This window comes from Helicoverpa armigera, chromosome 25, assembly GCF_030705265.1.
Source record: "Helicoverpa armigera isolate CAAS_96S chromosome 25, ASM3070526v1, whole genome shotgun sequence".
NCBI lineage: Eukaryota > Metazoa > Arthropoda > Insecta > Lepidoptera > Noctuidae > Helicoverpa > Helicoverpa armigera.
The window spans coordinates 5,548,239-5,562,339 of NC_087144.1; the positions used below are offsets into that span (position 1 = coordinate 5,548,239).

General features: G+C 35.4%; 1 protein-coding gene across 5 annotated transcripts in view; it reads left to right on the forward strand.

Moving 5' to 3' along the window:
- Positions 1 to 14,101, forward strand: part of LOC110379551 (focal adhesion kinase 1) — a 179,420-nt gene that overhangs the window by 24,378 nt on the left and 140,941 nt on the right. The window contains exon 2 of one of the 5 annotated variants that reach the window (XM_064041579.1): positions 12,251 to 12,727. The exons of 3 other annotated variants lie outside the window; for them this stretch is intronic. In XM_064041579.1, coding sequence (XP_063897649.1) covers positions 12,660 to 12,727 — 68 coding nt within the window. In that variant the 5' untranslated portion in view covers positions 12,251 to 12,659. Of the gene's footprint in view, positions 1 to 2,903; positions 3,014 to 12,250; positions 12,728 to 14,101 lie in introns of those variants that run through there. One more of the 5 variants, XM_064041578.1, reaches the window with a different exon arrangement.

A 14,101-nucleotide genomic window follows, 5' to 3' on the forward strand; every position in this document is an offset into this window, starting at 1 on the left:
TAGCTCATCAATAATTTGTCCCGGAAAGATTAATTTACACTGATTTGATCAATATTTTCAAGTTATTACGGTTTTATTTCTGTCTTGTCTATCAATTGGACCCTCATTAAATCAATTGGGTACTTCCTGTGATATGGTGACCATAAACTTAATGTCTGTCACTTCTATTAAATAAGTAATACCTATTTACGTGCGGAGGCAGAACCATAAATAAAAATAAACCATAAGTAAATAGCAGGACCTTTTAAAAACCTTGGCTATTTTTACTATAATATATTTTTGTTGGGAACTTTAATCTCATTTCATATTTTTAATTGTTATGTCAAGTACCTAAAGGCATTTTATGCATACAGCGGTGCGATGAAGTTCTCATAAATCTTATTCACAAACGCCAACGAGTTTCCTACATGCTAGCTTGCGGGCCAGGCTTCATAAATTTGCCATAACTCTGGTTACGAAGCATGCAGTCTTCTGCCGGATTAAGCCCATATTTTTCGTGGCAAACGTGCCGTATCAGACTATATCCTAGCTCGCTTTTCACCCTATATATGCTACATATTTTGTCTACTTCGCGAAGGCCCTCTTACATTTACTGATTGCTACTTCACTTTTGAAATTCAACTCGCATTTCGTCATATTGTAGACTTCATATCCCTCTCTATTTTGGCTTCAATAAAGTTATGTTTAAATTGAATTTTCATGCCTTCAACTTCGGTAGCAGCTGTCTAAAGAGTGTGCGTGACAGCTGTGCTTGCAGTATGCAGTCAAGTTTTATTGAGACTAAAAGTTCGAATGCACCCGTCTAGAAACGGCCAGCAAGCTTGTTTAACGATGCAAACTTATAAGACAAACTGTCTGCACGGGAGTGAGACATGACTTACAATAACTCATTTATTGAAGTAAAACGATTAAATGTTGTAGACAGCTGTAGAAGTTATTTTTTGGAAGCTGGCATTATGTTATACATACTTAGATCATCAGCACTACATTATCCTTTATTACGTCAAAAAATCACAATCTTTACCTTTTATGCTATCTCTAGGTTAGATACTCGATAGAACTAAGAACGTCTGGCACTCTTATCAAGATCCTTCTAGCCACTTCGCTGAAAGCTCGTTTAGAAAGCTGTTGTTGAGATGTCATCAAGTGCTTCTTCTGTCAATAACTAGCCCAAAAACCACATTTAGAAATAAGGGTTTACAGTTGAAACTGATGTGTGTATATTTTTGTGGTTACTGCAAGAATTTATCTCGCTTAATAACAACTAGTTTAGTGTGGCGTGCTACCACAAATATGAAAGCAATTGTGGCACTAATCGCCCCGGGCGGCGCCGCCGTTGTGGGATCCTAACTTATTACATTTTCTTGATCATATTGCGTTTTTATTTACTCCCTACACGTTTTCTCGGCAAATAACTCTTAAATTGTACATGTGGCGACAGTAATTGTTTGGAAAAAATATAGCTACACACGTTTCCGTAATTTTATTGTATACTTCTTGGATGTTTGCTTTTTTTTCGGAAATATGCGTGAAATTGTCGCTTCGTTCATTAGTGCTCAACAGCTTGTGTCCGCCCATTTATATTAATATCTCGGATGTCAAGAGCACATTTTATTGTTGTTCTTTAATCGGTTCAATAATAGTACAAGATATGTAGGTATTGTCAAATTACGCTACGCTGTTAGGAAAACATCTTGCTATTCCCATTGGATCGTCAACTTCAATAAACCGAAAATCTTCATCTAATACTTTTCCTATAACATCCATTATTTCCAGCCCGCGCTTTTATCCGTACCATTTATATAGATTTGCAGAGATAAGGGAAGGTGGCTGATGTTATTGTTATTCTTTTTTCCTCTGGTAACACTAACGGGTATTTATTTGACTTGTTCCTTTCGCACTTCATCGTTTTACTTCGGTAGAAGTTTTAAAGATAAGTTATTGTTGAAAGAAATTTTACCTCTACTACTATTCACAGTGATGGTTTTTTTGCCGGTAGAGCTTTCAAAACTGAAAACTCTGTGGAGAATTTTGTGTTTTTTATCGCAAATTAAGTTCATTCACTTCAAACGAAGACTTACATTTCTGATTTCCTCGTTTTTATTTATGAATCAGAGCAAACATCATTTATTTTAAATGGCATCTAGGTACTCGGTACTTTACTCTGAAAAATAAATAAATGCTTTATGCAAAAAATATGTAGGAAATGAGGAATTTACGTGAGCGCGTCTGTCTTTGATGAGCTATTAAAGTAAATGTAGATGAGGGAAAGCGAATGGAGTAAATTATCCCTGCAGAACTCTGGTAGAAACGTAATGGGGAGATTCCACCAAAGAATGTTCACGAACAAAAGTGCTAGAGCCGAGTCCACTGCTATCAAATGTTCGCTCACAAAGGTTGTAGTTTCGCGGCCTTTTTAGGACCGCTCGCTGTCAATTTGTTATTGTTAGCTAGAGCGAGTTTACTAGAAGAAAAAATTGTGTCCTTTGGAGTGCTACACAGTTGCAGTGGAATCCCGGTTTTACGAGTGTTGAGCGAGAATGTGAAAGTCATGAAATGTAGGAACGAAACTGACCGTATTATATTTTAAACTAACAATTACAAACTGAATTACACACAAATATTTATAACAATGCAAATAGTTGGTTTGTTTATTATTGTATTGTAAATTTCCTATTGATACATTTTTCCTGAAGGGTTGCATAATTAGGTAGGTATAGGTACCGGTAGAATATATTTTAAATTAATATGTCAGTGTGTTTATTCGATTCACAAAGATTCAGTCGCATTTCTGGTACATAATTTACTGGTTTGTTTAATGGTGAAATAATTAAATTAGGAAACGTAAAGTTTTGAAAATCTGTCTTAAGTGCAGTTTTAAGTGTGGTGTAGAATTTTTGGAAGATCCATTTTCAAAAATGTTGGGTTTCTGTAATATTAAGAAACTTATAAAATATGTTGTTAGTTGCCAGAGGTCCTGTGACGATTCTTGGTTGGAAGTGCACGTATACAGGTAAAGTGGAAATAATTTTATGTATTTTTGGTGAATGTTATTTACCATGTTGTAAGCTTTTTGTATTGTCTTAAATTATGATAAGTGGGACTTTTTAAGTCAAGAATCCTAATGATTATGATCAAAACATTTATCTAACACTAGCTGATCCCGCGAACTTCGCATCGTTTAAACCTTCCCTGGAACTCTACAAACATTTTAAAACCAAAATCAGCTCAATCGGCCCAGCCGTTCTCGAGTTTTAGCGAGACTAACGAACAGCAATTCATTTATATATATATAGAGACTAGCCGATCCCGCGAACTTCGTATCGTTTAAACCTTCCCTGGACCTCTACAAACATTTTAAAACCAAAACAAGCCAAATCGGTCCAGCCATTCTAGAGTTTTAGTGAGACTAACGAACAGCAATTAATTTTTATATATAAGAAGATTACATCGGCCAAAACTACGTTTGTTGCATGTGCCGTCTTAAATATTTGACATCGAAGGGTGCCGTTTTTTCCCTAACCTATGTATTCCCTTAGTACATAGAATGGTTATCGTCAACTTTCTTTAAACTTATACGCAATCGAGTAAAATTACCTCGTACAAAGTTTGAATACAAATATAAAATTAGGCTAATTAAATACTCTTTGTAACCAAAGGGCTTGAGACTCGGTCATACATTTTCCAAGCCCCGTTACTAATGCCAGGCCTCTGTCACTCGACGTACTTGCGCGCGATAAATGCCTACCGCTCGCTGGGTTACCGGTAGCCCCACGCGGCTCAGGGCTTTCAACAGTCTCACGCGCCGCGCGCGCTCCAATATTATTATTTTTATTTCGTGGCATGTTATGCTGTTGGTTTTTATTAGGTTTTTTAAGCTACCTCACAAACTGATGGATTATTTTGAGTTGTGTTGGTTTATATGCGACTATTGTAAGATTTAGAAACATTTTATATGTATGAACTTATCTAGTAATTCCATTTTTTTATATATAAATTAATACTTATCTACTTTATGATTTTAACAACAGAGATCATTAGGTACTTATTTTACTTTAGATACCTACTTAGTTATATGAACTGTATTGTGATTTTTGTAGCTCAAAACACATCTCGAGTGTAAGTAGGTATAGTTCTGGTCCAACTTAATGACGACTCGGAACATTACGCGTGTCGCAACGCAGAAACCAATTTTAGGTATGTATCAACACTCGACGGAGTTGTACCATAAGGGGTATGGCACTTGTGCTCGAAAAATAGTTGGAAACCGCCTTTGATTTTGACTAAGTACTTACCTATGCTTACGTATTAGGTAATATTTAGTAATATGTACCCATACTCCATTTTAGTAGGTAGTTAACTAAAGAAAAATATTCTTGTAACTTTGTTTTCCTACTTAAATATTAATAAATTGTAAGAAGCAACCCTAAGCACGGCCACGGCACGGTTGCGGTCACTGAACTGTGCGCTATCGCATTGGAATAACAATCAAGCGCTCGAGCTTTTAAGGTTCATTTTATAACGCAGCTAGGAATTTGTAGGTAGTTGGGGAACTTGTAGGTGCTTATAGCAGTAGGTATGGACTTTTTTGTATGGAGTGATTTATCTGTTACGTAGTAACTATTATATAATCTGTGCTAATGCCTTAACCAGTGCAAGCAGGGAGGTATGACAAGACTCTGAATGCTTCTAATTATGATCTGTGCATAATAAACAATTGAATGTTTAATTAAATACGTGTGAAGTGTAGGCACACCTTTCTACGTTTGAGAAAGGGCACTGCTCTTTGATTTGATTTGACATGTGTGACAGCTGTCAATGTCAACAGATATATGATTAACCTACCATAGTTTATGATTTGTATGTTTTTGTTGTTATTCTAAGTTTTTTGTTTTACACGATGATTTTATGACTTTAGATCTTAGACCTTATGCAGTTCTCCTTTTCATTTGTAGCCAAAACTATAAGATACATGGCCAACCTTACCATAAACTCTAGATCTGCCGATTTGTTTTGAAATATCCTGCTATTTGTGGTTAAGAAGGCATTCCTACAAAGTTTTATACTTAACTCTTTTTAACCCAAATAGAAGGAAATCAAAAACAGATATAAAATAGACTCTGATAGACATGCTTGGCTCATGTTCCACGGCTGTGAAGTCAATGGCATTATACGTCGCCATGAAAACAATGATGTCGTAAGTTTTTATGTGATGCCCACAAATGTCTTCTTCAACATCGTTTGACTGTAAATAACTGGTGCTGTCCCTTTCACACGCGCCTGATATGGGATAATTAGAGAGAGACAACCGTTATTTTAGCTGTAAAAGTGTTAGCTTGATGGTGAAATGAAAGTCTGTTCTTGTTTGCTTAACATGGTGTTTTATTGGGAAGCGACGAGATTTGTCGAACACTAAGTGGATATTTGAAATTTAAGCACTTGATAATTTGTAGATACGCAAGAACTTCCATACCTACAGAGTGTTTATAGCTAATGCTTAAGTTTTATCCAAGACCTATCTTCGTCTCTATAAGAACCTTCTTCAATAAGAAAGGATGTCCATTGTTAGTTATAGGAATGCCACATAATAGTAAAACGACAGACCAGTTACCATTCACTGAAACAACCCTTCACACACAATCCATCTTTCTTCAATCTTTCACTTGAACAATCGATCGACAATATAACTATTTGAAATGCCAATCATCTCTCAATAGATTGCATCAACAAACGAGTCTTTAATGATATTATCACTACAGACCATCCCATTATTGAAAGCTATTGTTCATGTCGCGACGGCCTCTCAGAGGAATGTGTTATGTAGGTAGGTATATTGTCGTGAGCACTCGGGAAAACGGAACGACATTTAATGTCGTGTGGCGGGAATTCTGAAGGGTTTTTGACATAAGCGAATGTAATGGAAATATTTGTAAGTATGACTTGTTTTTTATCGGAAATAACATTGATGATGAAGATTTCATATGATATACTTAGCTGAAATATGAGGCCTAATTAAACGTTTCAGAGACAGAATTAGATTATTTTTACTTATTATTTTAATGATTGCAGTACTTTTAGCGTTGTTTAGCGGACCCAAATGTTTAGTTATTTTTGTTAAAATATCACGAAAAGCATTGCCCACCAGCATTGAATAATTTATTTTTTGTAGGTTTCTTATTTTTCCTTTATTATGAACCTATTAAACTACTTACCATTTGTACTGCTTTTTTTACGTATGAATGGTACTTATTTTGGTGAATAATTTCGCAGTAATTCAGCTGATTTTATGGTTCCTGTAAAAGCCTGTGATTGCAAAATGTCCTGCTTAATAGTGTAGAACAATTTATGAGAGCGACGTGCATACCATGCCTTTACAATGGATACCAATTACACTCTTTTGCAAAAAAAACGGGCACCTATGCGAAATCTTAGTTTTAAGGACTTTACGTGTATTTCAAAGGGTTTTAATGATTGTAGTGTGTTTCTAGCATCAAAAGAGTTAGCCGAGCATGCGTGAGAGTGTATTCTAAATTTGAATTTTGTACAATTGCTAAGAAATTGGTTAAACCTTGTTTTGGACTAATTGCTGGCAGAAAATTCGTCGGTGTTTTGAAAAGTTTTTGAAGTGATTTTCAAGACAATGATAATGCAGTTTTAATTAATGATTAATGTACTTTTTTGTTAGATCAAAACATTTTTGAAAAACTATGCGAATTTGATAAAATTTTCACCTGCTCGAAATGGGCTATACTGATGATTGATGGCAATGTTCAGAGTTTCGGTATTTTAGTGTAAAGCGTTCTATTGTTTAGATATTGTACCCACGTGTTTTAAAATATCGCTTTTTCATAAATAAACACTATTTAGAAGATTATCAGTACCTTTGGCTGCGACAAAACAAAATTAAAGTAAGCAGTGCCGATCACAAACCGTCTCCTATCGGACTTTGACATTAAAAAAATACCAAATTTTGTGATAAATGTTAAAATTAACCACATGAAAAATGATGAGGAAGGTTAAAGCTATCTAAAAAGTCAGATTATTGCCTCGTTGAAGCTCTCGATAACTCCATAGGTATCGGGTTACTAAACAACGATTTAGCTGAAAGGGAGTCAAGAATTCAAAATTATTGGCCAAACGTATGTTTCTTAAGAAATGAGTAGCTAGCCAATTATTGTTATGATTTAAGCAGGAAAGTGCTGCAGATGCCAGAAAATCTCGATGTAGGCAAGTTTATTTAATAAAATATCCGTGGGATGAAAACACGCTATTTGAACGCTCAGACTCTTAGATCTTCAGAGGTCTACGGAGTTTCCCAAGAGACAAGGTTGTTTAAAAATCAGTAATTACGAAAGCTTAAGACCTCATGCTCACAGTCTATGCGCTATTTTCTGTATTTTGTAGAATTTCAAGACTTTTAAAAATGTCAAAGTCCGATAGGAGACGGGTTGTGATCGGCACTGCTTACTTTAATTTTGTTTTGTTGCAGCCAAAGGTACTGATACTCTTCTAAATAGTGTTTATTTATAGAAAAGCGATATTTTAAAACACTTGGGTACAATATCTAAACAATAGAACGCTTTACACTAAAATACCGAAACTCTGAACATTGCCATCAATCATCAGTATAGCCCATTTAGAGCAAGTGAAAATTTTATCAAATACGCATAGTTTTTCAAAAATGTTTTGATCTAACAAAAAAGTACATTAATCATTAATTAAAACTGCATTATCATTTTCCTGAAAATTACTTAAAAAACTTTTCAAAACACCCACGAACTTTCTGCCAGCAATTAGTCCAAAACAAGGTTTAACCAATTTCTTAGCAATTGTACAAAATTCAAATTTAGAATATACTCTCACGCATGCTCGGTTAACTCTTTTGATGCTAGAAACATACTACAATCATTAAAACCCTTTGAAATACACATAAAGTCCTTAAAACTAAGATTTCGCATAGGTGCCCGTTTTTTTTGCAAAAGAGTTTATTTTGCTCTGTAAAGCATTTTTTTGGTTTTCGATCGCTATTGGGTACTTTGATCATAATTATTACCTATGTAAAAAAAAAATAACGTGCCTTAATTGCAGAAAAGCTTTAGCTTTCTAGGAAAATCAATAGGCACTTATGGGAAAATATAATAATCTTTCAAATATTTCAAGCAGCTGAAACCATCATAAAACTTCATATTATGAACCGTTCATTTCCAAGTTGACAAGTGCGACAACTTTGAAAACTTTAAATAGCTTATTAATATTTAGCAACATCTCCAGACTGTGGCTGTCTTATCCAATTTCTTAAGCAAGTAATAAGTAGGGATTTTATAGTTAGCCATTTGCTGTAGCCACAGAGTAATTAGTAAATGGAGTTCGTATAGGTACGCCTGTCACTTTATATACTTAGCTTGTACTGTAATATCATCGGTTGTAAAATCTCTTTTAGCAGGCCAGGTAGGCAGGAAATATGATATTTTTTCTACATAAAAGGATATGTCTTTGCCCATCACGTTGCTATTACATACCTATCAAAATCTTTTTATTTCACATAGGCCTTTGCAGGCACCTATGAAACGTCACATTCAGTTTAATAATAGCACTGTTTATTAAACTGAAGAAATTTTATGTAAAACCCCTCTCACCGCAAAGAATTTATTAGAAAAATTTCTTTGTTCTAAAGGATATTGATAAGTCATTTTTGCGCCCTCCACTCGTAAGTCGTAACTTCTCTGTGTCACAGTTCAATGACCTGCCACGCTAGACTGGCAGACGTTGTTTACATTGCACTCTTGTAATAATTAACTAACTAAACAACGGCTATTAAAACGAAACGTAGCTATCAAAATCTTTTTGCTGTAAAACTGAACCGCTCTTGAAGTTAGTGACGAAATAAACAGCTGTTACCACTAGACTCCGACCTCTAGCTAGACCGATGCACGTAAAGAATTATTTATTACTATTCTGTGCTCTTTGAAGTCCTTTTTATGAATTTCATATTTCTTTTTGACCATTTTAGTTCGTTAATAAGTATACCTCAAACCTTCCTCTCAGTCTGACAAATACTCTTTTTCTGATGAAAATCGGTAATTTCCTTTTTTTTTAAGTCGTTCAAAAAGGAAAGACAGCCGTATTCGACATGTTTCAAAAGGAGTTCCAATTTCGTAGGTTTTATTTCGTCGTAGAGTTAGGAAGGGTCCACATGAGCGAATTCGAGCTGTATAGAATTAATGGGTTCGCCTGATTTTCGAGCCTTTGAAGTGCTACGTTCTAATTAGGAACGTGTGTCTAGGTAAAACGAGACCTAAAACGAAACGTGAATAACTTACAAACACGTCCTTTGAACGTAACGGTTCATGTACTTTTATAGGTTATACAGGTATTAAAATCTTTTTATTAGTGCTAAAAGAGTTCTTTTTATTTGATTACCAATTAAGCCCTGATAATTGCAGAATGTTATGAGTATAGTATAGTGACTGAATATTTTATAGGTATTCTGGAAAATGGAAAAGTAATTTTACAAAAGAAAAGAACTTTTTTTTTTTTTTAGAATAGAATAGAATTTATTTTCCTTTTTAAATACAGTATACCAGTACAATATTTCTTATTCTCTAAGTTCTTAATTAACACGGTGTTTAATTATATATATATATATATATGAATCGCCATAAAATGAAATGTTTAATATCTTTATACTTACAACAGAAAAATATTTAAATTAACCGCTTTACATTAATTCGTTTTCCTTTGTCAAACAACAATTAGGTATTTTAAATTACCGTTATCGCTTCAGAGGGCTGAAGTATCGCGTGGTGCTGTCCAATTTGGACAAGTTTGCCTGATTATACCCTCGATATAAATGCTTTATTACACCAGTAAATTTTAAATTGCGTGATAATGTTCAATATTAAACATTTTTGTTACGATTTCGGATGCTTGTTGTCGCTTTACAAGGTTCTGATAAAATATGTTTTGTGCAATTACCCTGTATTCGACTGTGTTTCGGATGGCACGTTAAACTGTAGGTCCCGGCTGTCATTGAACATCCTTGGCAGTCGTTACGGGTAGTCAGAAGCCACTAAGTCTGACACCAGTCTAACCAAGGGGTATTGGGTTGCCCGGGTAACTGGGTTGAGGAGGTCGCATAGGCAGTCGCTTCTTGTAAAGCACTGGTACTCAGCTGAATCCGGTTAGACTGGAAGCCGACCCCAACATAGTTTGGGAAAAAGGCTCGGAGGATGATGAATTACCCTGTATTTGGTGGTTGTCACTCTTTTGCTGAAATCACGTCGTGAATTTTAGAAATTTTCACAAAGCAGTCCGAAGTCTGAAAGTTGGCTCTGTTACACCCCGTGCCTGAGAGGCTACGTAAAGGCAACGTTCCCAAATGCTACTAAGCAGCAGTCATTGCTGCAAATCTTCCTCAGAGTACGTCAGGTAAAATTCAGAAAACTCTGACACCAGGGCTGACCTATAAGGTTATTAAACCTGCAACTTATTCTATAAGAGGAACGCACCAAATCACATTATATTCAAGAACTTATATACTTCTAAGTTACTTATCCCGTATAAAACTAACTTAAGCTCTACTGACTTCAACAAAATGACATAATATCTTCTGTGAGCAACTTCAAAACTTACCTACATCCATTCTATCACATACACACTCCGGCGAACAAATATGCGCCGAGTTCATTCAGTTTCATTCCATCTTTCATATTTTCGGACAATATTCCCGACTTGAAAGCTCATGCAGCTACTAAGTACGTTTTCCTTGCATCTCGGCTTTTATGCAAGATTTTAGACGAAATATTTACGTTGAAAACTTCTGAGCCTCAAGGCTTATATGCTCGTGAGTTTCTGATTTTATATGCTGTTGGTAAAATTAAATTAGAATAGAGTTTCTGACAGTATGTGTAGCAACTTTTATTAAAGTTGAAGCCCTCTTATATTGGCACTGACAGTTAGATCCGCTAAATGAGGTTAAACCTTCACCAAACACCCAATTTTATTCTGCAGCTAGTACCTAAATTAATATGTTAACACCACTTCAAACTTACGGCAATCCATCAAATATTCATTAACCAGCTTGACCGGTACTTAACTGCATTAAAGGCGGCGACAACAAAGGCTCGTCTAACTGTACCTTCAAAATTCGTTAATAACGTATGTGAGGCACGTTGCAAGTTAAAGATTACAGATTATATCAGATCGGTACCTCCGAAATAAGTCCTAATTAGCCATTTGTGGGGTTTCGTCGTTTCGCAGACAGGTCATTGTTCTAACTGAATGTTAAAGTCAGCACGCTTTTTGGTATTCGCGACGAGAACAGGTGGCGTGCGTGACACCTGCTTCCGGCGGTGCGCGTACGCATATTTGGGATATAGAATGCATGTCGCGGACACTTTATTGGTCAGTCGTGTCTGGACGTTCGATGCGTACACATGGCATGCGCGGCGCCGGTTTCGTATGCTTTCGAATCAAGGTTCCATAATTGGTTTGGAAAAGAAAAAGATGTTTTAAAAAGAAGCTTTATGAATGATTCAAGTGAAATTTATTTATGGTTAAAATATTTTTGACGGTTATATTCGGCCAGTTTACTTATATTTTTATTTATTGTTTGGAAAGTCATATAAATATTACTGTTAGGTTTATTTGAATGGCGTGTGGCCAATGTTTTGTATGTAGGTATGTCGTGTTTGTTATCTCCTGTGGAACAATTATCCGCCGCCGGATGCTGCTGACAGTACCATCGGCAAAACGATAATGTCATTTGTATGCTGGTCACTACCGCAGTATTTTTATTGTTTGCACAATATTTTTAAACTTTGAATAAGTTATTCTTAGGTTATTTACTGAGAAATTATATTTACATATTTCTTTCCTTACTGAAAGAAGGCATGTGTTATTATAATTCCAATTATAAAATATAAATAATATAAAACTTGAAACATCATCATCAGTTTCTATATACCTATTAACCAGTCGGTGGAAGTCAATCGCGTGGATAGGACGTATTGTGACTGGAACGCAAGAGGGGACGATATTGACGTTTCGATAATGACAAGGCGGTCGGCCAGCAAAGGAGTCTTTTAACGCAGAGGTCGGAAAACGTGTTCCTGAAGCCTTTTGTTGGCTTACATCGGATACCGATTTACCCCGACTTCAGATACACGGGAAATAAAAGCTATTGTACTAAACTCCAGTGTTTGTGATAAACCTTTGCGCAAAACTTGAACGTTTTCTCTCTTTTTCACAGAAGCAGGTTTATAAGTATTCTGCCAAATTGTTGAGTATCTAATCAAAAGTGGACTGTGATCGCCTTATAGGCGTTAAATTATAAGTTAATAGTGTAACATTAAGTGCTTGTTTACCAAATATTTATACCTTGTAACCAATAAATCAGCCTTAACTATAGAACGAAATCACCTTGAAGGACCAAAAGAATTTTGTAAACTTTTTAATAGTTGACGATCGCCTTAATTTTTTACGAGATCCTAGTGTAAGTGTAAATAAATGTCAGTGCTTGAGAACTGTTTTTTACTGGATCATTTTGTACGATTACAACGAATTCTTGTAGAATGGTAGATTTGAGGGAATGTGGTTTGTGGTGGTTCCGTGACAACGTGAGGTGGTGTTAAAAAGTGGGGAAGTACTGAGAAGTGATCATGGAGCGCTGTGATGGATTCCTGGTGTACAGAAAGCCGGTCTACAGGGTCTTCCAGTATTTGGAAACGTAAGTATGCATTATTTTTTAGCTAAAACTCCATAATGAAGAGTGGAAAGGCTTATTTTTTAAAACGCTTTGCAGCAGAAAGGATCCTTTGTGATATTTTGGACAATGCATAAAGTAAAAATAAACTTTATGTTGTGAAATATAAAGTGCTTTTTAAACAAATATACGTCTGTAGTCCAAAATTCTTAATCAAAACGACCTTCATGGACCCATGCATCTGAAATGTGAATTCGTTTTCGAAATCATTGCGAATCTCGTCACTTTCAATTGTAATTAGCACTTCGCAAAAACCGTAATTAAATACATTAAAACATTTGAATGAAGTCTAGTTACGGATTTTTTTATAAAATTGACATCATCAAGGCTTCGAAGGAACCAATTTTTGACCTTGCCTGACTTTGAGAATTATTTGTGGCCAACGGAATTAGGGGCCAAAAAGGATACTTAAATAAAGGGCAGATTGAATTAACGATAACACTTAGACCTCACGAAGACCTTGATACTTCCAGGTAAAATTCGGGAGTAAAAAAATCTTCAAGACTTTTTGCTTAAAAAAGGTGTTACCTATACAATTTTATTGGCATTGGCATATTCACCAGCCAAAAAATACCCTATTGAATTGCCAAATCCAGTTAACACAGTACCAATTCATACATAAGAAAACTTTCGTAAATGGAACTCTTTGTATCACCCAATACCTGTATAAAACAAAAGCTTACCTAGGAATCCTATTGACCAGAATCTTTGCAAACAATGTAAGACCTCTATCTTTCTATACTTACGTAAAATCCGACACATGCTCAATGGTCCACACTAATCATCTATTAACCAGATCGCTTCACAGATTGAAACATTCCGGCAAATGCCTCTGAACACTTCGGCAGACAAGCATGCATGTTTGATGAACCTCTCTACTCATAACCTGGCAAACCAATCAATCATCTTCGACCACTCAATTTTGAGTCCTATATTGATAACGTTAGTGTTGCAATTTGAGCGATTGGAAGTAGCGAGAATTTGATATGCCATTTAGAAGGGGTATTAGTTTCGACGTTGCATATTGCGTTGTGGATTTTCTTTTTAATTGATCTCGGTTTTAATGAGATACTTTCGTTATATGTTTTTATTTCAGATATATCACGCTAAAATGAACAAGCGAGTTACTACTCCATGTTCTATTACAAGTGTGTATTATATCATATGAAATAATCAAATAAGGTTCATAACAATGTCAATAAGATAAAAAATATATTAGAACCTACAATTTTGTTGCTAGGAAAGTTGCCATCCTCCCAGCAAAAACACAGTGGTGAAGTGCGAGCGTCTTTTGGGGCTGTTTCATGTTATATTTGATGTTTGAAAAGTACTGTTTTT